The sequence below is a fragment of the Oryzias latipes genome, chromosome 22 (assembly GCF_002234675.1).
Source record: "Oryzias latipes chromosome 22, ASM223467v1".
NCBI classification, from domain to species: Eukaryota; Metazoa; Chordata; class Actinopteri; order Beloniformes; family Adrianichthyidae; genus Oryzias; species Oryzias latipes.
Window position 1 is genome coordinate 12,106,580 of NC_019880.2, and position 23,909 is coordinate 12,130,488.

General features: G+C 37.1%; 1 protein-coding gene across 4 annotated transcripts; it reads right to left on the bottom strand.

The window, feature by feature from the left end:
* Nucleotides 1-466: 466 nt before the first annotated feature.
* Nucleotides 467-22,335, bottom strand: ppm1a (protein phosphatase, Mg2+/Mn2+ dependent 1A). Of its 4 annotated transcripts, XM_011490348.3 has the most exons (7): nt 22,039-22,335; nt 21,922-21,939; nt 19,250-20,109; nt 19,039-19,156; nt 15,886-15,997; nt 15,680-15,737; nt 467-742 (listed from the first exon to the last, which is right to left on the bottom strand). In XM_011490348.3, exons 3-7 carry the CDS (start codon nt 20,090-20,092, stop codon nt 707-709), a joined length of 1,167 nt encoding a protein of 388 aa, XP_011488650.1. In that variant the 5' UTR covers nt 20,093-20,109; nt 21,922-21,939; nt 22,039-22,335; the 3' UTR covers nt 467-706. The 4 variants fall into 4 exon arrangements, with proteins under 4 accessions (XP_011488650.1, XP_011488649.1, XP_011488651.1 ...); XM_011490347.3 differs by having other exon boundaries at nt 21,922-22,334; XM_011490349.3 differs by lacking the exon at nt 467-742 and adding an exon at nt 4,626-9,373 and having other exon boundaries at nt 21,922-22,333.
* Between the last annotated feature and the right edge of the window lie 1,574 nt (nt 22,336-23,909).

Below are 23,909 nucleotides of genomic sequence, written 5' to 3' on the forward strand. Positions count from 1 at the left end.
TTTTATATGCTAAAGTGCATTTAAATTAAGGAAATATTGATGGGAACAGGGATAAAAATATGTCGCCGGTTTTGAGCAATCAAAAGCCAACTCAAGTCAATGTTTGTATGTTTACCTCCTGATGACAGCCATGATGGCGAGCAGCATGAACCTGTGAAAGTGACTTCACAGGTTCATGCTCCTTACCTGCCTCTCAGACCCGAGGCTTCTTCTCTTGCTCAAAATGCCACCTAACCAGATTGTTAATTGCAATCCCTGCTTTGCAGGAGACAGATGTGGTCAGCCAAGGGCTTCATGACCATTTAATGTAAAGAAAAGAAAAAGGGAATTTTACAAAAGTAACCTTTTTAAATTGGCCCATATGCTTAAAGACCCACTCTGATTCTATTTTGATCTAATTTAAAAGCGTCCAGTGATCTTTTAATTATGATTGTTAAAAGTACCAAAAATGCTTCTTTTTTTTTTAATCAGAGTGGGTATTTATTACTATAGTGGATTTTTTTCTTTGTTGGGGTGCTTTTTCTTTTTGTCCCAGCATTTAAAAATCCAAAATCACCTACATAAATATCTTGCAATAACATTCATATAAAGCATAATTTAAACGGTTGGATGTGGCCTTTTGTGGTCAAGTGACAGCCAGAACAACTAAACCAAACTAAATGTAAAGGGGGAAATTCTTGCTTGAATCCTCTGCTTAGTTTTCATTCTAGCTGAAACCGCGGAAGAAGATGAGGTCCAGGTCCTGGTGGGGAACAGAGCAGGAGGAAGATGAAGGAGCAACTCAGATCTTCGACTGACTCCATGCTTCCAAAAATTAAACGGCATGCAGAGAAGATGAAATGCAAAGAGCCACCTTCTTCTGTTGGTTGCTCGCCTGCATAAACCGACATTAAGCATTTAACAATTTTTCATGGCAGCACAAAAGAGAAACGCAAACACTGCAAAGAAGCACTTGTTATAATTTACATTAAGGCATGCAGCTGTGCAATTCTTTCCAAGGCAGAACTACTTTTGTTTGTCACATTTAGTTTGATGAAACACAAATCTATTTAAATCGAGAATTTATTCAACTGCAACGTGTTTAAAATATCAGAAATGAGAGGGTCTTTTGAGTGTTGTGGTTTATGCTGTTGCTGATTTTTTGGCCGTTCAAGCCTCCTCCCAAAGTATACACCTCATTTTAAATATAAAGTGGGTGTGTAAAACAGCATATGTGATTTCCTTGTTTGTATGCAGTGGATTGGTAATCTGTCCAGAGTGCACCCCACCTCTCAGCCTCTTACAGCTGTGGTCCCCGGCTCCCGGGATCTCTGTGACCCTAAATAATTTGAACCAGGTGTAGTAAAGTAGATGGAAGTTCCAAAACATGTTTTTGTCACGTATTACTCACCAGAGTGCGTTTCTGTTTTGTAGGAAAAGCAGGTTCCTTTCTTCAGGCTTTGGTGGCGTGTCCACCGTGTGATCTGGCTTGTGAGCATTAAGTGATCAGAAATGAAACAATTCTGAGCATAATCTCTCAGTATTACGGAATAGTAGGGGTGTAATGTTTTATCGATTAAATCAATGAAGCGATTATTTTTCTACAATCTAACAAGATCAATCTGTCTGATTATTCATCAGTTGTTAATCAAACCAACCTATACCATTATAAATCATTTCAAAATTTTAAAAATTGATTATATTGATATTGGAAAATACCATTTGGATTGAGGCACTGTAGGTTTATTTTACTACAACGTAAAAATGACCAAGTGCATCACAGCAGACAACACACATGGGATGGCAGCAAAAACGGATCAATCGATCATTCCAGTCCAATGTGTGGAAACACAGAATTTTCCAAAGACGTGATCATACAGTGTGGTAGAATGTTCTAGTAATGTTCGATTTGCACTATTTTGATGTGGAAAAAAACAGTGGGCTGACTTTAGGAAACTAAAATGTGAATGGATTTGCCATTAATTCATGATTACTTGTTTGTTCACATATTTAATCTACACTCAATTATCCTGCAAGAATACAAGGAATCTGGAAAACTTCACCTGCTCTGTTCAGTATCCAGGTATTTATCTCGAGTCACACTGGTTGAATTTTTAGCTAATTATGTTCTGAATCAATTTAAGGTCAGTGAGTGAGATTGATCCAAATGAACCATTATCAGCTATGAATCGTATCACAACCACAAATTATGATACGAATCAAATCGTTACAACCCTACAGAACAGGATTGGCGGTGATTATAAAGTTGGGGCAGGCTTCTGTGCTGATACTTGTGCTGCGTTTAAAGATTAATAACAGTCCCTCCAAGCTCATATAATGTGTTGCAGGCATTTTCTTGTCGATCCATGTAGCTTTAACAAACAAGCAAGTCAGCCACTTGCCAGACATGAGTTATTCTGGGAGTGTTTCTTTCCCCTCCCCATTCCACACATTGAAATATGCAAAAGAGTGGTGGGTATGGTAGGCAGCTGTCAACAACTTCCATAGCTTCCCACCACCACCGACCAATCAGTGCAATATCTGAATCTCACCAGTGGTGACCCGCTGGCTACAACTGACATTAATCCTAAATCTTACAGTCAGAGGGCTGTGATGACGGGATGTAATGTGGCGGTGTGAGAGAATGCTGATCCACGCTCTAACAAGCAAAGGTGCTGATGCTAATGAGCAAATCTGTGGCTCTTTAACAAGCCTGCAACATTTGATGTCCTAATTTTCACGAGCTGTGTCTCAGGGGTGCAGGATAATGAGCTGGCCCGGGATTCCCAGTGCAGCGGCCTGTGTAACCCCTCTCACGCAGGGGTACACTGACTCCTGACAAGCCTCAACAGTAGCAGAAAGAGGAGGGGCATATTTCGTGGGTGCAGCGGGGAAGGGGGAGGCAAGGGAGGTGGGTGCATGTCATGCCTGCTTGATATGATTGTTTGTACACACCGATCATTGTATCGCTGCGTCCAAGTGAGAAAAGCTTGTGTTCTCTGTGACAATCTGACCTCGGGCAAAAAGAGCACTCAAAGAAGGAGGAAATGGAGAAGGGAAGCATGGCGGGTGGGAGACGAGAAGCAGCCCGTATTCTATCTGGATAGAAAAATGCTAACACATCGAGATGGCGTGTTGGTTTGCTGCTACATGCAATGACTTCCTTCAGTCGTACAGTGAAACCCGAAACATAAAGAAATCTGGATTCTGATGCACTCTGAGGCAAATTAACAAATGTGGAGCTCAGTGACCTCAGTGTCGAGACCATGCACAGAGTAAGCAGTGTGCCCAACCACCCCCACCTCTAACTGCTGCGTCTGCACGGCCGCATTAGTCAAGCTCAAATGGGTTTTTCCGCCATGAGAAGCAGAGCATGACATGCACTCAACAATGGCAGGCAGATGACGAGCCAGCTCCATTTGATGATAGCCCCTGCCGATGCGGCCTCTTTTTTTCCCCCTTCTTCGTGCGGAGGAATATGAGGACATCATGATTCATTATCGGTGCACAGGTGGACCAGGATCTAATGATGGAGCGTAATCTTTTAAAGCAGACTATTTTGTGTAGAAAATTGTGTTCCTGCAAGTCACTGACAACAAAAGAAAAGCAGTATTGTTATACCGTGACAGGTTTTTCATAACCCTTATCTCATAGTTCTGAGATATTGGTGCAACAAGTTTTAACTATGTTTTCATGCAACTAGTCATCAATTTCCACCTTAAATAAGGTGGCTTGTTGAATTACTTGTTCACAGAGCCTTTAATTTTCTCAATGAGTGCCTCTGTCGGTGCCTCTAATCACCAACAGCTATTAACACTGCCCCCAACTGGCTTAGCTCAATAAGAAGATAGAATAGTTAGTCAAAACTTTACTGTCATTCATGTAAGACGTTTAAACATCCCACCTTAATATTAGAAATAATTTTTTTATTACAGTGACCGGCATGGTTTCTTCTTCTTTTTTTTTTTAGGAACTCAAATTATACCTGATCTATTAAATGCTCACCGCTGAGCCCCATTTGAACTTTTGACCTTCTGTTCACCGCTCATGACATTCAAGGTAATCCCCTCCACTGGTCCTTAATCTAATGGCCGTTGACTGCCCTGACCCCGCCAGAGCTGAAGCCCCAACATGCACTCGCCACACGGTAGCAGAAAAGACAGGAAGGCAAACTTCTGATAACCTGCAAGTGAGTTGAAACCTTTTTTCTTCCCTCCATGTTTGTACTCCGACACATGAGGGAAGACATTAAACTTAGTAACAGCTCATTTTAAATTACACAACTTTAGGCTCAGATTATATTTAAGCAAAACCTTTGGTCTTATAACTTAGTTTTATTTTAAGGAACTGTCAATTTCAACAAGATTAGACTTGTTAATAGGCTAGTTTTTTTATTATTTAGTAATAAAGTAAAAAAGTGTTTTTTAAGACAAACCGTGCAAAGTCTTGAATTTTATTTATTAGGTTATTAAATAATAAACTATAGAAGAATACAGACATTTCGGATTTTTGTGAAGAGCTGATGGCCGCACACATATGATCCCAGTTTAGTCAAACCCAGATGGAAACTTTCGTCAACTGTTGCCGTCAAAGTAAGGTTCATATGGATCACAGCCAGATACAAAACAAATTGATGAAATGAGAGCTACAAGATGACAACACGTTTATTTAGTAGTACATTCTGCAAACTAGAAATTTTTATTCAAACTTTAATGGCTTAAAAAAAAAATCAAAGAGAAGGAAAGCGGGAGAAAATTTAAAGAGCGGGAATAGGAGGGGGAGGCAAAAATGCATCTATTCACAAGCAAGGAATGCAATTTGTTCAACTGACAACACAAATAGTACAATTTAGTTCAGAGAACAAAGCTTTTTTTCCTCTTCTTTTTTAAACATTTCTATTTTTTGTCTGCCATTCCTTTGGAGCTAGAACATAATACAAACTGTACAGTTATTGAACTTTTTGAAACCACTCACATTGGTCTCTGAGAAGCATTGGAATCAACGTGACAATACCTAACTACAGCACTCTAAAGCTATTCTTGAATGTAATCATCAATAGAGCAGACATTGATGTGTGTATGCACATTTCAAATGCTTACAAGGTCACCATGTTAAAACATCTGCATTTATTAAAAGTATGACATCTAAAAATTAAACCTTTGAACAACTGCAATTCAATACAGCGACATGGGCCGGGAGGGGGGGTATGTACCTCATGACAAACAGGACAAAGTCACTGTCCATATAGCTCGAGTACCTCAAAATATACAATGTCTGTACTACTACTCCTCATTATAGTGTTTCTGTTGGGCAAGCAGCCTAGTTTAGATGGGATAAAACATGATACTGGGTAAGGCAAATCGGTGAGCTTATTTATGAGCTGAAAAAAAAAAAAGGAAAGCAGTGCGGGACAAAGACGTCGCCGCCACCGCCAAGGGTCACACAATAAACGCCACAACTAGAGTACATCAATATGTACAAGAGGGCGCGAGCGTTTTAAAATCTCTACAACTTCTCATAGGTAGTCCTCTGTACAACAATATACAGGATGCATTCCAGGCAACCAAAGGTAACTCTGAAAAAGCTTTATGTACTTTTTTTTTCTCCGCAGTAACAATTTGTTGGGAAAGAAAAGTGATTAAACAGATAAACCGTGCGTTTCAACGATATTCTTTTAGTTACAAAGTACACAGATTAGCTACAACATTGAGCCCACAAGTGGATGATGTGAATAAAGTTAGTGATTTGGTTAAAAGACTCAATTTTGGGGGGGAAGCCTATTACGACGTGACATCAATGCTGCATGCATCACATCTAAGAAACTGCTCAGTATGGAATTAACATTAAAAAAAATGTTTTTTCCAATTTAAAAACTCTCCAAGTATCAACATTTTCCCCTGGACCAACAAAGGATCCACTCCTTCAGAGCACTGCTGTAATCGGTTCTGGCTAAATGGGGAAAAGAAAAGTCTCAAATCAACAGGCAGGTGGCTTTAATATTGTGGCTGATCGGTGTATTTTTAGTCACACAAGTCATTTGTCTACCATTTTGAACTCACATTACAATGACAGATTTTAACTAATTGAGCTTTACATGTAGAAAAAAACCCAAAAAAAAGCCTTGATTGAGCAGCAGCTGATAGAATAGAATCAGTTGCTAAAATAATTGCTTTAAAAAAAATTCTGTTAGTGCAGAGTTCCTACATGCGTAAGGATAAAACTGAAGGAATACTTTTTTGTCCTTTTTTCTTTTTTAGCTGAAGGGATGAAAAAATGAAAAAAAAATAAAATAAAATAAAAACATCCTACCGAGTTTGAGGTATTTCCGTTCTCAAATACTCTAAACCGATGAGTTCATCTTTCGGTTTAAGTTTTATTTCAGTGGATGATCCACTACAGATTTGAACAAATTCCAAGACAGATCAACACATGTACTAATCAATGTCTGAGGTAAAACAATTCCAATTAAAGAATATTTTCACAATATGAAGCTAAATATTCAAACTCTCTTTCTCTGTCTTTAGAATTAGGCCATTAAAATTTTTAACCCAAACATTTTTGAAACACTTATTTTGAGAATTACATAATAAAGCATTGTGTTATTCCATTTATTTATCTAAAAGAAAATATAAACTACATAAATGATTTTTTTTTGACAAAAATAATACCATTGAGGTTTGCAAAGTAAGTGCTAGATAAGAACGTTCAGTGCATTTAAAAACAAACTCTAGAGACCAAAAGGGCTCATTATAGAAGCTTCAAAAAGGGGAAATTTTATCATAATTTTCATTACTTTAAGGAATTACATTTCTCTTGTGATGCAAATACAAATACATGCTAATTAAAAGCCCTAAATACTCCTAAAATAGCTCACTGCCATTATTTTTTTTAATATGTTTGCATTGGGACAAATCTGCAATTTCTGCCGAGATGGGTGTTAAAAAGTATTTTGGAGGAATTTTCACAGATTAGATTTTTGCCATAGCAAAATCTATGGTTTCAGGATTGCTCATGATTTCCCCAAAACATGCAGCATTTATTTTTCATTTAGCAGTTAAGACACGATTCAGGCTGTTTTAAAGTACTTTAGCAATTCTCTGCTAATTTATCCAACGTCACCTGCTGATCATCACACGAGCACCCTTTCAAACGGACGCACCCCCTTGCTCTACTAATTCATTCTGTGTTCACAGAGTGCAGATGGAATCTACACGATTCTTCACACCAGCACTAATAACCACAACCTTTAGGGGCCAAAGGAAACAAGTTTAGTATTCAGATATAAAGTTAGTTTGACTTTTCCAACTAAACTTTTACGAGGGTAAAAGCAAAGTTTTTTTTTTTACTTTGCTAAAATACAAGGGTCTTTGGCATCTTTGCCTCAAAAGCATTTTAGAAAGCAGCTATTTCAGGTTTAATAAAAGATTTATAAAGGAATTGAAGGAATATCCACCACAAAACTAAATGCAGTGACACTGTTAGGATTGTCTTTTCGATTAATAATCATGCACTTTGTATCACTATTCCATATATGGAAACACTAATAAGTTACGGGAGGCTAACTATTTTCACGAAAAATGTTAAAAATAATTAAACTAACATAGCAAAAAACTAACTCGAGCAAAACAATTTATTCCTCCAGAAATTAAGACAGAAATATAAACATACAGAAACGGTAACGTAAAAGATGGAAAATAAATTTAAAATAGTTTCTCATCAAGAAATACATCTAGCGTGTAAGTAAAATTTCATCAGTGACCATCTCTTTTTGTTATTTCTTCTTAGAAGGAAAATTAAATACAAGTTAACCCACGGATAATATACTTTAGCAGCAAGCACAGATGTAAAGTGAGGTGAGAAAACAGTTTTTAAGTAAAGCAAACGATGGATTAGGAAGGTGCTTAAAACCACCCAAAATTTTCTCAAAGTTTGAATATTTGTTCTTGATTTGTCCATTTATAGACAAAGTGGTGCACAACATAAACTACGCATCAGAGTTCTCGTTCTCTGGATTGCTAATGCGATAGGTTTTTAAACTTACCTGCATCACATACAAAAACTGAATTATGTGAAAAGTTGGCATAGGCTGTAATAAAGCTGAAATGTGATCCAAAAGTCATGGCACCTATAGTGGTCTCGTTTTACATTTTGGAATTAATAAATATGATAAAACGGATCAACTAGTCAACTCCTGGCTAGTATTATATCAATCTACTCCACTTTTTCACTCAATTAATTGTCGAATCCACTTAATTTAAAAAGAATATAAAAGTATTCAGATGTTTTTTTAGCTGTTTAAGAGTTAGTAGAAAAAGAATTTTAAAGTAAAACTAAAACATGAGTTTGCAAAAAAAAAAAAAAAAAAAGAAGCAACCATTGGTAAGTATGGGAGCATCGGGATGGCAATTCTCAACCTGCAGCCTTGTTTGTCTCCTGAAGATCCACCTTCATAAGTTGGACTTTAGAGTTGCAAATAAAGTCCCTTCCACTGAACACACGTGTGCACTGACATACACAACCTAATATTAGTCTATTCACATAGATAGACATGACAAATATTTGATATAAAATGGAAAAAAAAAAGATCCTTCCACTTCATACTGGTAAATTGACATTATTACTGTTATTATTAGAGCATGTACAAAAAAACAACAACAAACAAAAGTAAAATGTAAGCCAAAAAAAAACAAAAGACAAAGCATAAGGGAAAAATATTGGATTCAACTGGTTTGATATAGAGAGCTTACTGTGCTGTCAACTATACAATTTACCCGTTTCGTGAAAGGAACAAAAACTAAGTGCGGGAAAAAATAACTGAAGCACAAGGTCATTGTGGCTGGAGGACAAGCAGTTCACTGGATAGATATTTGTTAGAGTTACAGGAGAGCAGGAAAGGGCAAATAGTGCATAAGAAGTTCTTTTTTTTGTCATTTCTTTCATTTTTAACTTAAAATCAAGCTGCATTAAATACAGGCCGTTTGTACAGGACAATTGCACTTCACAAAAACAAAAATATACAGACACACACGAGGAAATGTGAATCAAAAATAATTACAGCAAACCCATTACCATTTAAGCCGATTCCTAATCAAAAAGAAAAACTTGTAGACTCACTTGTTGTGAATTACTTTAGAGGAGAATATTAAGGAGAGTGAACATAAAACAGAGACGAGACGGTGGAGATCCTAAACTCCAAGTGGACAGGTGCTGCACTATTCCAGGTTTGTGTGCATGCAATTCCTCCTCTTCCCATGATATTCCCTTCTTAGGAACCAAAAGCTCAGAGTGACGGAGAGACAGACTGCTGAGCTGAGCTGCTGTGGGTCTTGAGAGGGTGGTGGTTTGTAAACTTTATGCAGTGTTATTGGTTGGAGGTTGTGTTACCACATGTCATCTGTGAACGCAGAGTCCTTCGTGAGAAAGGGAAGGAAGGAGGGAGGGAAGGAAGGAAGAGAGGAGGAAGAAGGAAGGAAAGAAGGAAAAGCCCCTTCAGACCGACTGTAATTCTAGGAGATTTTCAAAATATTTCATTCTTAAGAGAAAAAAAAGAAAATCTGCCAGAAACATTCACATCGTTGTTCAAATATTCAACTATTTCGGTTGCTATAGAATATTAACATTTAAAAGGGCAATTATCCTGTTCTTATGTTAAGAATTTTTTTTTTTTTTACAGTTTAAATAATTTCAGCAGCAAATCACAATAAATATGCTTCTCGACTAAAATAGAGTTTTTTTCAAGCTTTTGCAAAAGGGCATGATTGAAAACATCCGTTGACGGACTGATTTATGAAACCAAAGTTATTGAAAAACGTCCTCAGCTGCAACTTTTTAGGCAAAATATGGACATTTCCGAATAAATCCTTATTTGAAAGTATTAATATTTTATTTTAATATATAACATTTTAATATTTCAGAATGTAATCAACATTTCAGAATATTACTTTGTTAAGGAATATTTGGTTTTTATGTTGTACCAGCAGTTTTATTTTGATCAAATTTGGACCATTTTGCTGGGTTAGTCATAGAGTTCATGGCTTTTCTGACAGTAAATTTTAGATTGGATTTAAATGGATTATTACTATAAATGTATACTATAACGTTACACCTACACTTGACTGATTACATAAAGAAAATGTGGGCTGTGGACACCTGTGCATTTAGGGTGGAATACTCTTCTTTTTACAGTGCAACTACAAAAATACAACTATGAATGCTGGACAGCAATTGTGCATTTTCTCGCAAGATAATCTTCATTTGTTATGTCCTACACCAAATCAAAACAAGCATTCCCTACAGTAAACACCAATTCCAAAGTAATGTCAGAATTATTGATCAAGTTATAACATGCTTATCTACTTTGTCAAGTCTTGTTTGCGCAGAGGTCTTTAATAACCGTTCTCTTGCTTTTTTCCCCCACCTACAGTGTCTTCCAAAAGTATTCAGCCTCTTGGATGTTTGTCGCTTTTGTTGCTTTCATAAATCACTCATGGTCAATAAAAAGTGTCTTTTCTCACAAAAATGTACTAGACAATTTGTTGTTTGTATAATTATTCAACCCCTTTTAAATTAAATGGTCTAATTTAACAGAAGTCCATCCAATTAGTGTCAATAGTCTCATAATTAGTGAAATGAAGATCACCTCAATGGTGTGGGTGTGTCCCAAGTGACTAAGTTATAAAACACTAGTCTATGAAGGGTCCAGACACTGGTAGAGCGGTTTTCCTGGCAACCATTTCACCATGATGACAGAGGAACACTCCAAGCAACTCAGGGAAAGAGTTGTTGAAAGGTACAAGTTAGGGGATGGATACAAAAAAAATTCCAAGGCATTGAACATCTCCCGGAGTTCAGTAGATCAGGCCTAAATCAGGTCGCTCCCATAAACTGAGTGACCGTGCAAGTAGGAGATTTGTAAGAGAAGCCACCAAGACTCCTACGACTACTCTGAAGGAGTTACAAGCTTCAGCTGCTGAGAAGGGAGAGACTGTGCATGAAGCAACTGCTGCCTGTGTTCTTCACCATTCAAAGCTTGATGGGGGAGAGGAAATGAGAAAGCCACTGTTGAAGAAAATACATATTAGAGCTCGACTACAGTTATCAAAAAGGTATGTGGAAGACTCCATGATCAAGTGGAAGAAGATTCTTTGGTCTGATGAGATCAGAACAGAGTTTTCTGGCCGTCAGACAAGATGTTGTGTTTGACGGAAACCAAACACTCCACATTTAAAAATACACCATTCCCATTGTGAACCATGGTGGTGGCAGCATCATGCCGTGGGGATGTTTCTCAGCAGCAGGCCCTGGAAGACTTGTGAAGGCAGATGGCAGAATAAATACTGCAAAATACACTGAATTCTAGGAGGACAATCTTTTTGGGTCTGCAAGACAAGTACAGCTTGGGAGGAGATTTATTTTCCAGCAAGACCAGGATCCAAAGCATACTGCAGGAGTTACACGGGAATGGTTACAAAAGAACCAGGTAAATGTTCTAGAGTGGCTGAGTCAAAGCCCGGACATAAATCCCACAGAGAATTTGTGGCTGGACTTGAAAAGGGCTGTTCATGCCCAGTATCCACGCAACCTCACAGAACGTGAGCAGTTTGCAAAGACGAATGGAGCAAAACTCCAGTGTGCAGATGTACAAGACTGATTGAGACGTATCCACACAGACTCAGTGCTGTGATTGCCACCAAAGGTGCATCTACTAAACACTGACTTGAAGGGGGGTGAATAATTATGCTAACAATTATATTTCATTTTATATTTTTGTTTCTTTGACATTACTTTTTAGAATCTGTTTTCACACTGAAAGTTTTTTTCTAGTAAATGTTTGTGCGAGAAAAGGCGAATTGTTTTGACCACGAGTGATTTATGAAAGTAACAAACAACCAAACATTTTGCAGGATAGCTGCAGCGTTCCAAATATCTTTGCTTTTTATAAAATATAAGTAAATAAAACGTTATCTCTACTTTATAAGTTGCAGAAATTGTATCAAAGCATTGATGTAGTAATCTGACTGACACTTTTGATAAGGATTCTTATAGTACAGCTTTATTTTGGTAAAAGAAGCGATAGAATACTCCACAAGTAAAAATAAATAAAATCATAAATTATTAACAAATTCAGTAGGTAGAGCTGTCGAGGTCATATTTCTGATGACTAGCTGCTTGTTTTTCCAAACTTTCCTGCCCCACCCACTATCACCTGGTTTTCATTAAAAAACTGCAAAGGCAGGGTGGATGAAAAAGAAGCATGACAGCAGCCCTGAAGGATATAACTTTGAAACCTGTTCTATGGACGACTACCACCGTGTCAAAGTTTTTTGTACTTGGAAGCTTTGATTTTAAGATGAAAGGATAAAAATAAAGAATATAAATAAAGAGACAACTTTCTTGTTGGTGGAGGACGCAGCCATCCACTGATCTAGAAACTGATCAACTGCTCAGTCAGAGAAGGTAACTGAGCAGTAATGCGACACAGTGACACCTAAACTATTCATTGAATGGTATTAGCCGTCCAATAAAATGTAATCAGGTAGTGAGACAGTGATCATCACATTTAAAGCAACCTGAGAAGGTGAGAACTATTAGTTTTGCTCAGTATAACTATGTTTTTTCTTTGAACTGAAAAAGCTTAAAAAGTAATCCTAGGATAAAGTTGAGAGCCGCAGGTGGAAAAGGCAGGTTAGATTTCAAGAGTTTTAATTTGCCTACATTTTCCTAAAATGCTGAAGTCTAATTTTTGCAGTAAAATTGAAGTTATGTATAACTGTATTTTTGAATCAAAGCTGTAAATTTAAAACTAGAATGAATCTAGAATTACAGTTTTGTTGAGTGATCATCGCCCACAGTAGCTGCGGTTACATGTGCAAAATATCTTTGATCGGATTAAAGATCGGATTAAAATTGAACTGTGTACATGGGCCCTGAAAAATGTTATCCGATTATAACAAAAGTTTACATACGCCACACTCTTGGTTGGAATAAATCATTTTGACAAGCGCAAAACTCTCTAAAATACCGGAAACGACCGTAGAAGAAACAGCGAGTTCCGCTGTAAACAAAAAAAACTGCAGCATAGAGCAAGATGATCTCCTAAATGTGCTTTTATTATTGTTATGATTATTATTCCGAAGCCTCCTCCGGAGCGCACACCGTAACAAGGCACCCTCCCTTGCCTGCAAACTCGAAGCTACGAGTCCGGCTGCTCTGCACAGAGACACGGTTTGCACGCACAGAGCAACTGGCCGGTCCTGTTTGTGCTCCAAAGACTTCTCTGGAGTGCCACACCGTCTACGCATGACCTAAACCAGCGGCGTAGTGACCCACGATCCATAGTGTTTATATGCACCACGAGCGGATCAACAATCGGCATAACCCACCTATCTCGATGGGCAAGAAATTTTGATCTGAATGTGTCTGATCGCGGCACAGTATTCAAAACAGCGTGTTTACATGACGCATTTTTATTCTGAACAGGCATTTATTCTGATTACTTTTGTCCATGTAAACGCAGCTATTGAACCCTAAAACTGACATGCTGATAAATATAAGCCTCGGTTTCATGCACCCCCATATACTCAAACATTAACAGTACCCTGAAAGAGCCTAGAAATTGCATCGACAACCACAAAGAAAAGAAACCCACTGAAAAATGAAAAAAACTTTAAAGCTTAAAAACTAGAAATTTATTTTTTTAGGGGATTCTTCTATACATTTTCAACCTCAAACATTGTTTTCATTACAGCTAGGAACAAATCAAATTTTTAAAAAGTATCTCTATATTAATTGTTTAGAATTTTATAAAAACAAATTTGTAATAGTTTAACTCTGCGCAAACAAGAAATTGCATCCAAATCGGCAGACATCTTTGTAGTGGATAGGTACAGAGAAAAAGGATGGGTTGGAGCTACATCATGATCATTGACTGTACATGACAACTCTACTGAGTGACCCCTCCCCCCTCACATTCCAAAAAGGAAGTACCTGCTGGTCCCAAAAAGCCACAAAAAAAAACCATTGACTTCTATTGAGAAACAAACGCCTATTATATTTGTCAGAACAACCACTCTTGCTCTGCTACACCTTTTATCATTTTTTTGCTGATCATTTTTTTTCTTTATTGCAAGTTATTCAAGTAACCAAAGTAATTCAACTGACCAATCACTTGCCTCACTAAAATATTTGTCATCTTGTCCTTTTGTTTTTAAAATGTTATTATGTTTTTATGTAAAGCACTTTGGGTAGCTTTAAGGCCGTTCACACATTCTAAAATATCCCCGAACCAAGCACCAGTTGGAGCTACTGGTGCTTGAAATATTCCTGTTTTCTTTGTATTATTCTGACAAGCGCGTAAATACTTGCCCTCTTCTTCTGAGTGAAAAGCGACTTTAAGAAGCGTAAAGTTGCGCAGCGCCACCTTGTGTACAGGAGTATTTCTGTTTTACATTAAGCGCCATCTAATGTCAGGGAATGAAATTGCATGTTCGCTCGGCTCATCGTCAGCGAAAATCTCCTGGGTGTGAACACAAAAAAAGTGGCGAAAAACGCTGGCGAATAACGCCTGGCGAATAACGCCTGGCGAATATTCGTCCCGGTGTGTACGGGCCTTCAGTTGTAAAAATCTATAGAAATAAAGTTTGACTTGAATTGATAAAAGTACGTCATCTCACATTAAACATTTGAAGCGCTTGATTGACAGATTCTCCCCAGTCTGCTTTAGTGGTTTGGACTTGGACTGGTAATTAATATTGCGATAACGATATAAATTGCGGTATATAAACAAATAGCAAAAAAAACAAAAACATAATTTCCATTTCACTGCAACAGTTTAAAAATTATACTCCAAATGACCCTTGTCGACATAGGAGCCAAACATCAAACATAAAAGGGCTAATCTGATTGATCAACAACGTAAATGGGTCCTTCTGATTGGTTAAATGCATGAAGGGATTTATTTCATTTGTTCAGTATTTCAAGCTGCCATGAGTTTGTTTTAGCACATTTAAGATAATCATTTATTGCGATTTTTGCCGTCTTTTGCGGTATGCATATTGCACAGCTTGATTTCGCGATAACGATAAATTTGCGATATATTGTGCAGGCCTAGTTGTTGCCATAGAAACTTTGACTCAGACTGACTCAGACCTATCACTGCTTACTGACGACGTCTGGTTCCGACATGGCAATGGCCGTATCAAGAGAAAATGGCAACTGAATTTAGTTTGATTCTTTGGAAATTGAAGCAAGTCATTTCCTACGGGTGACATCACACTCGCTCAGTCCAGTTCTCATAAACAGTCAATGATTATGATGCTTAAGATAGTTTTTAATAAGAATTAATTGAAACAGAAATTCTGTGTACAGTATATTATTTTAATTATTTTTAAAAAAGGAAAAAAACTCCAACATTTGTTTAAAAAAAGAAAAGCTGCATTTTCCCAATCTCTATTATAATTAGGTACCTCAACCAGAAGCTCTTTTAGTAAAGAGATATTATTTTATAATAACTAAAGTTTAACCTTGATCAAATAGATGTTTTATATAAAGAGTTAGTCCCACACTTAGCCAAAATATTCTCATAACAGCAATTCTTTAAAGATGCAAAACATGCAATGGATTAGTTTCTTTTGCTACCTTAAAACCCATGCAAAATCCAAAAATAAGCAAACATATTTTTCAAAATCTATCAGATACTTACTGTTTCATCGTTTTTTGATGGGTTAAGTCTGTTGAACACTGCTTCAATAAGACTTCGTCTGTGAACAGGATAAAGAATAAAAACTATTAGTTTTCAATTTATTTAAATGTGAGCGGTTACAATTACAATTGCCTAGTTACAGATACTGAATTCACTTTTAAGAAAAACTGTCAAATAAGTTAATATTAAAAATTTAAAAGACGTACTTGCTTGCCAGCTCTCCACCCGGAGGGAGGTTTGGTATGGTCTCAGAGGTTAACATTCGCATAACATTGACCAAATCAGGAGTACCTTTATCCCACTCAGTTTTAAGGATCTCTGAAAGGAATTGTAAAAAAAAAAAAAATTGAACAGATTTATTTTCCAATACACATTTATTTACATGTATGTTTGTGTGAGAAGCTTAAAAATATTATACACTAAGCACTTTTTTTTTAAACACCAGAGCATTTTTCCCCCCAACAAAACACATTGGTTTTGCCATTTAACAGATGTCTGGAAATTCTATTATTTACTGTCTGTTGACTTTATCGGGTGAGCTGGAAGAATTAAATGCGCATGTCAATTTATAAAACAATGAGGAGCTTTGTCATCACATTTGAACACAACTAAATATTCCACTGTCAACGCAGAATGAAAGCAATTGGGAACCATTACTCGGACACAAAGAGGTAGGGCACGTAAACTGACAGAACAAGATCAGCAGGTCTGAGGTGCCTAATGTGCAGAGATGACCAACTTTAGACAGAATAGATCCGTGCAGACCTCCAAGTTCAGAAACAACACATACTCATGGAATGCGTTTCTATAGCTGACCAACTGCATTCAAACCATGCATCATGAAGGACAATGCTTTGTATGACGCAGCAGCTTAAAGAACTGGACTCTAGAGCAGTGGAGATACTTTCTCTAGAGTGACAAACTTTTCCACTTCGTAGTTGCCAGAGAATGACTATTATCAAAATGCAAAATGTCGACTTTGGTGGAGGGGCAGTTTAAACAGTGTTTTTCAACACTGGTCCTCAGGGCACAGTGGTCTGCATTTTTTCCATGTTGCACTTGTTAAACACACACCACATCCAACTCCTCAACAAGCTCAGCAGAAGCCTGAGAATGTCATAAGAAACAGGTGAGCTTCAGCATGAAATACTAAATATATCCAGAACAGCGTGTCCAAGGACCAGAGCTGGGAAAGAATTATAGTGAAGGGTTGTTTAACAGAAACGTGGCTTGGCCTTTTAGATTCATTGCAATAAAAAAAAGTAAAACAAAAAAAAACAAAAAATCAGTGCTTAAGCACAGCAAGAGATTTTGGACAACTCCATGCTAATGCATAAAGCAAAGTTCATAAAGATGAGCCAGTTTGGTGCCCTGAAAAATCTGGACTAATTCCTGACCTAAACCATGTTGAAGACCTTTGGGTTTGGGGTGAATTAGACCAAAGACCATGAGTAGGAAACCTAACTATTGAACATCAGTGTTTGCCCTTAAGCTTCTTAAAGATCGGTCAAACCTTCTTATAAACATCTGCAAAAAGCACGGCCAGATGAGCTTAAGCTGTTGTAGCAGAAAGGGGTGCAGCAATATTCTGGATGAATATTACTATTAGGATGTGACAAAAATAATCTACGTCTTTCCTGTTACTTAAACTGGATACTTTAAACACTGTTAGAACCAGCTTGTTTTTGCGAGCGGAGAAAACAACAGGATGGTCATTTACAAAAGCAAGTGGCACTCTGGTTTGCTCCTGCAGCAGTGAACCTTGTTGGGTGATATTTAACGTACCCAACATGCTGGCAGTTAGGAGTTTAGCATTTCATCCAGAAATCTAAATTCAATTCAATTCAATTCAATTCAATTTTATCTGTATAGCCCAAAATCACAACAACAGTCGTCTCGATGGACTTCGATCTTAAATCAGATCCACACAACTAAAATAGTTTCTCTGTGACACTTGTGTTCTGCTGTTGACATTTGTGTTGAGTAGCTTTTGTGGGCAATGATGTTTTAAAGTCTAGCATAGCAGGTTAAACTCATACATTCTCTATTCTCTTTGACATTGAAGGCTCATCTTCGGTTTCCTTACGGATTTATTTCAGCACTGATCCAAATCCGTTTTTTTTTTTTAAACTTTGCTAACTTGGGGGTTTCAATTTAGCGGCCGGTTCAGCCGCTTTAGGAAGGTGGCGGATGGATTTTTGACCTACAACAAGAATAAGACGGTTGTGGAGAGAATCCCCTATTTTCCCAAAATAAAACTTCTTTAGGAATAAGATTATAAACGAACAGTTGTGGGTTCTTGTTTTTTTTCCTCTGTGCCCCGGTACCAACTCTCCCACAGGCCGGTACAGGTGCATGGCACAGGGGTCTGGAACCACAGCTCTACTGGCCTGGATATGGTACTTTCTTATGTGTAATGTGACCAGAACATAAGTGCAGCTTTGCACTTACAAAAAAAAACAAAAAAAAGGGGTCTATTGTAGCACAATGATCTTGCAAATTAAAAAAAATCCTCAGCCCTAAGAGATGAGCAAAAACATTTAGTAATAAAATATTTACTTCTATTTATAACATTTTCTGGTGTAGAAATACTTTTAAATGATCTGTCTTTCAAAATGCTCTTGTCCACTCACTATAGGCAAGTCAAGATTTTACACTAAAAGTAAAATGAATCATGCATAGCTTGCAGAAAGAGAAATGAATCATTCCACAATAATACATAAGCAATTTCAAAAGACCTGCTAATAATGAAAACAACAGCAATAAACAAGCAGATTTTTTATATCTGACAAACTGAATGAATTTTAATGTTAAATGACTTATTGTGATGATAAAACATTGCGTAGACTCACAACATTAAAAAAGCGCATTAAAACAAAAATAGTCTGCATTGTCCAGGTGGTACTAATCTAGTACCCTCAGTTATTAAAAGGCTTTCCAAATCCTCAAAATAATTGTTTAGCTAGTCTGAAGAATTCAGATCTCTTGCTATGTGTTATGCTGGAAACAAATCTTACCCAAGCAATAAATGTGACTGATTTAACAGGGTTCTCATATTTACGTGAAAATTTTGTAGTGAGAGTTTGCCTAAAGTGAAAGTTACTGACAATACTTTTGTTTTTCAGTGCAAGTGCCAGCATGTTTAGCAGCACATACGATTTAACAGGGTAAAATACAATCAAAAGTGCAAATACAATAAATACATTTATGTCTCAACATTGCATGCCTCAGTTGTTGCCATGTTAAAAAGCCTACACAAATAAAGATGCTCAAACAAGTTTCCATACAGTAGGCAAGTACTAAAATGCTACTTAAATAGACCTGGTTAGTTCAGACAAATGTAAGTTTCTCATAACTACCTTCAACTCTGGCCTCCAAGAACTTGTCCAGTTCCATCTCTCGCATCACTGCTTCTTGAGATACCTTTGGGGCCCCAGGAAAGCAGATTAACACAACACTCATATTATCTCGACTTCCCTGCGGAAAATAAAGAACAATACATTAAATGAAAGTCTGGTATAAGACTGAGTAGTGGAACATGCAAGTGAAAGTTTTGTGAACGTGTCATACCTTGTACAAGCAGGTGTCCACAATTTCATTGCAGACTCTTTCAAGATCATCCGTAACCTCTAATCTTGATCTCACAAAGCTACACACTTCCTCATTCCCCATAACATCCCAGATGCCATCACAAGCAAGTATGATGAATTCATCGTCCTTCTCACTTCTTTCTATTGCATAAACTTCAGGCTCTGGAGAGACGAGCTGCTCTGTGGGGCCTTTGCCATCCACACACTTATAGTCAAAATCACCCAGAGCTCTGGATACAGCTAGAGACCCATTAACACGCTGGATCATGACTGAGCCACCAGCATTCTGGATCCTTTCCTTCTCTAGTGGGTTGCTTGGCTTGTGATCCTCTGTGAAGAATTTCACCAATCCACTCCTGCTAAGGATTCCACGCGAGTCCCCACAGTTAATGAAGTACAAATGGCTTGGAGAAATCATCACCCCTACAGCGGTGGAGCCACTGCGGTCATTACTATGCTTCTTTTCAGACAAGTTTCGTATGTGTTCGTCAAACATCAAGAATCCAGAGCGGATGCCATCCTTAACTTTATCCACCGTGCTTTCAGATTTCTCCTTCAGAGCACTCTGGAAGCCTTGGCTACTAGTGATGTGCTCTAGCAGGTGCTCACAGCAGTACTTGGCCACCTGAGAGCCAGCATGCCCATCATATACAGCAAAAAATGACCAGCACTGAAGAGGCGAAGGCAAACTAACTACTGCTGTGTGCGCATCTTCCATCTCAACCCGCCATCCCTGCATGCTGCTCAACCCAAACCTTAGCTCGTTTCCCTCCCCAGAGTTGTTATGTTTTTCCATCTTTGGTTTGTCCAGAAATGCACCCATTGTGTCACCCTGAAAGCCTGTTAACAAAAAGGTAAAAGAAAAATATCTAGGTAAGACATTTCAGGAATAAACAGTCAAAAGCAGCAATCTGAAGAGTATAAACACCCAATCTATTATTGTTCAATATTCTAATAGACCTTGATTAATAGATCTAAGTTGTTATCATGAAGCACTATGGTGCATTTGCCATTTTGAGGAGTTGTCCGGCTCTACAAAATCGAGTGCCCCTTAAATTTTCCAGGTCTCTGCAAAAAACCAGTGTGCATCAATGCTCACTAGATTGGTGAATCTACATCACAATACAATGAGTTTGAACAACTTTTCATGTGGAAAAGAGAACTCTCTTTATTTTTTATAAACTATACAGGTTCCATAATCAGAACACAATGGATTCATAAATAGTCTTTGTAAAATGTTCATATTTATTCGATTTTTACTTCGGGAAATCGTTGAAACCATATCTTCCATTGCAGAAGGAAAAAAATGGAGAGCGTGGTGTCCGAATTGCTTTTAAAATCCAGGGCAATAGATAGTCTTGCACGGTTTTAGCAGTTGGGGAGCATGGAGAGAATTTAGACAAAACCCAGTTTTTTTTAAAGAAAAAATTGTTTTTTAACGTGTACAAGTATTAAAGTATGACCAACTAGGTTTCTTTACGTTTAATCAAAAAGAAGAACATTCATTTATAAAAACAACAAAAAGGAAGTAAAAACATATCTTTGCTGTAAAGCCTCACAGTTTGGATGAAATAAATTACCATAAAAATCTATACTGTGATTAATATGAACCCAAAACGAGACTAAATGGTCTGACACCATTCAAATACTTAAACACAATAAAAAATTGACAAATACCAATAACATTAAATCTTCATAAAGCAGCCTATAAGTATTATAAATATTGATTGTTTATGACATTCCGTGCTGCTAAATAAAAGAAAAGTGAGCAGTGGATTCTAAAAATAAATTATTTTTAAAATTGATAAAAATTTAAAAAACAAATAAAAACACATTTTACTGTACAAAATTATCATGAAATCAAAGACTTACACTTTACTTAAAGCCATGCAAATTTAAAAATGTTCACAGGCAAGTTACAACGTTTAGTCATCATCAGGTTAATATCAGGTCATAAAACCTAGGATTAGAATCTTAAAGCTGAGTTTAGGTCCTTACTCTGAAACATAAATAGAAGACCAGTGAATATGTTTTGGATATGTATTTAGAACGTTATTCGTTTCAAGTGAATTAAAACGCCTTATAGCACTGGTTTAAGTTCTAAGACAACGGTACAGAAACGAAATTATAAATGTGTCAATGCACGTTTCTGACCTTCGTATTTTAAACACCCCAGCACTGGTTAAACTGGTTAATTCAAGTAAAAGCACAGTTTGATGCCTAAAGCTAAATAATCCCAGCTTTACCTGTGTGACCAGTTTCTCAAAAAGAACTACCAAGCTCAACCTTTGACAAAATGTTACACTAATGCTAATGCTGAAGTTACATGGCTAGTTAGTAGCATGCACTTGCGTTGCTCAGTGCGTATCTGTTTTAAGTTTTAGGCGTTGGTTTACAGCGGGTAGTTAAATTTGTATGGACCGGTCTCATTTGGTACTCAAACACCCTTGCCTAATTGAGGGCCTTGACCCTTGTGCCCCAAAGCTAACTACAACAGCCTACTTTCATGTTTTGCTAAAATGTTAAAAGGCGAGCAAAGCCGTCGGCCTTGCTAATCTACCATCGGTATGCTAACTTAGCATTGATAGCTCACAACACTTATACCTTTAACAGTACTTTTGAAACCGAGTAAACATTATACGACTTACTTACCAAATATCAGGACAGCCGCTGGAAGTGAAAAAAATTGCGACAAAAATAAGATCCAGGAGATTGTAGTATTCGGCACAAAATGTACAACGCTAAAAACAGGGTTTTGCGGTAGTTTACCTTAGCTAGCTAGCCTATAGCTAGCAATAAGAAGTCGTCACTCAAGATTCTGTATAAACAGTGGTAATGCGGCGGTCCCCTTTTGCGCGCACCCGCAAAGCATCACATTATCTCGTGTGGCGAGTAAACAAATTCTTCAATTTTTCGTATGTAAGGGATTGGGAGAACGAAGCTTTGCACAGCTAAGCCCAGGGAGGCTGAATCGTCTATTCCTGTCTCTCCACTTGACAGGTTTGACAGCTTGCTAGCCACCGTTAGCTTCTAGGAAGCAACGAGTCAGAGGCAGGACCCGGATGTTGCAGGCTGCGTATTTGAAAAACATGACATCATTCCTGAAGAGATGTGTCTTGCTGCACACACATGCGCACAAAGCATTATACAACAAAGTGGGTTTTGAATTATGGTATGAAATAGAGGTCCGTACCAAAGAAATAGTGGTTAAAAAAATCTCTACATATTTCTAGTGTCGGTTTTCTCACCGCGGAATGGATTATAGATTTTAGACTTTTTAGATTTGTGTTAATTTATTGGTTCTATTGCAACATGTGAACTTACATTATTCATAGTAAGGAAAATTACACCCGTATGCAGAAATATACATTTTTAAAGGACAAAAATTAAATGTGAGAATGATGTGCTGACAAATAAATAAATACTGTTTTCCAAAAAAATACACATGAAAGGCTTAAAATAATAAAAAAAATGAAAGGTGTATAAAGATAATTTTTCTCCATTTTTGAACCAATCATTTGATCACTTGATTTGCAGAGCACCCTTTGTCATCATGCAGAACACAACGTGCTTTAAGTAAAAGACGTAAACAAATGTTACAACAGTAAGAAGTCGTAAACACGCCAAACTAAAAACAAGAAGAGAAACATTAAATAGTAATAGTGACTAATAGTTATTGTTTCAAGTATTGCTTGAGTTATTATTATTATTTTCTAATTTTTCCATTAGTTATTAATGCATTTATTTATTTATTTTCCCACAAATAAGATGGTAATGCATAGCTTGAAACTATATTCTTAAAAATTGTAACTTACCTGCTCATTAGTTGAATAAGCATTTTTTCAAATGTAGAAATTTTCTGTCATACACATACTGCCACAACAAATATTTACTGAAACATGGTGTATTTACAAAGGAATATCCAAACATAGCCTAAAGTAAGGAAAGAAAGTTGCCCATAGATGGCACAAGAAATTTATTGTAAAATGAGTTTTAATATAAATTGAACTGTCCTTTAGTTCAGAATGTCTGCAATAAAAGGAAGAAATTTTAATTTATGTATTTTTTAACAATGAGTGATCTAAATTTAAAGCTTTTAGAAAAAGATCAATTAATGCTTTTATTCATTATTTAAGCAGTGATTACTATTTCTTTACGTCCTTTGTCCCCCTGAATGATCTCTGCATCTTAAAGAATATACCCTAGCTGTTGATCACGTGCACTGGATTTTTCCTGTTCCATCCTGGAAAGTTTTATGATGTCCAAGCCTCCATTGACTTTTCCTTAAAGTACTGTTACAGGTATAAAAGGTGAGATGAAAACTTAGTTGAATTTGAAGGGGCCTTTTTTTTGTTACGTTTTTTAAAATCTTTTTTTTTTTGAGGGGGGGGGGGGGGGGGGGGGTTGTTGTTGTGCTATTACAGAGATTGAGTTTTTTTCAGGTGAGCAGATTTAATAAATCTGCCACGGCTTAAAGGCCTAAAAAGAAAAAAGAATGATCCTCATGATTTTTTGATATTTCAAATATTTATCTAATGAACTTCCTATGGAATTGTTGGATCCTCCTAAGAGATGACTTATCTGTCGTGAAGCTTTTGCTTACAGGAAATTAATAACACAGGAGGGCAGTCTTTTGTTTG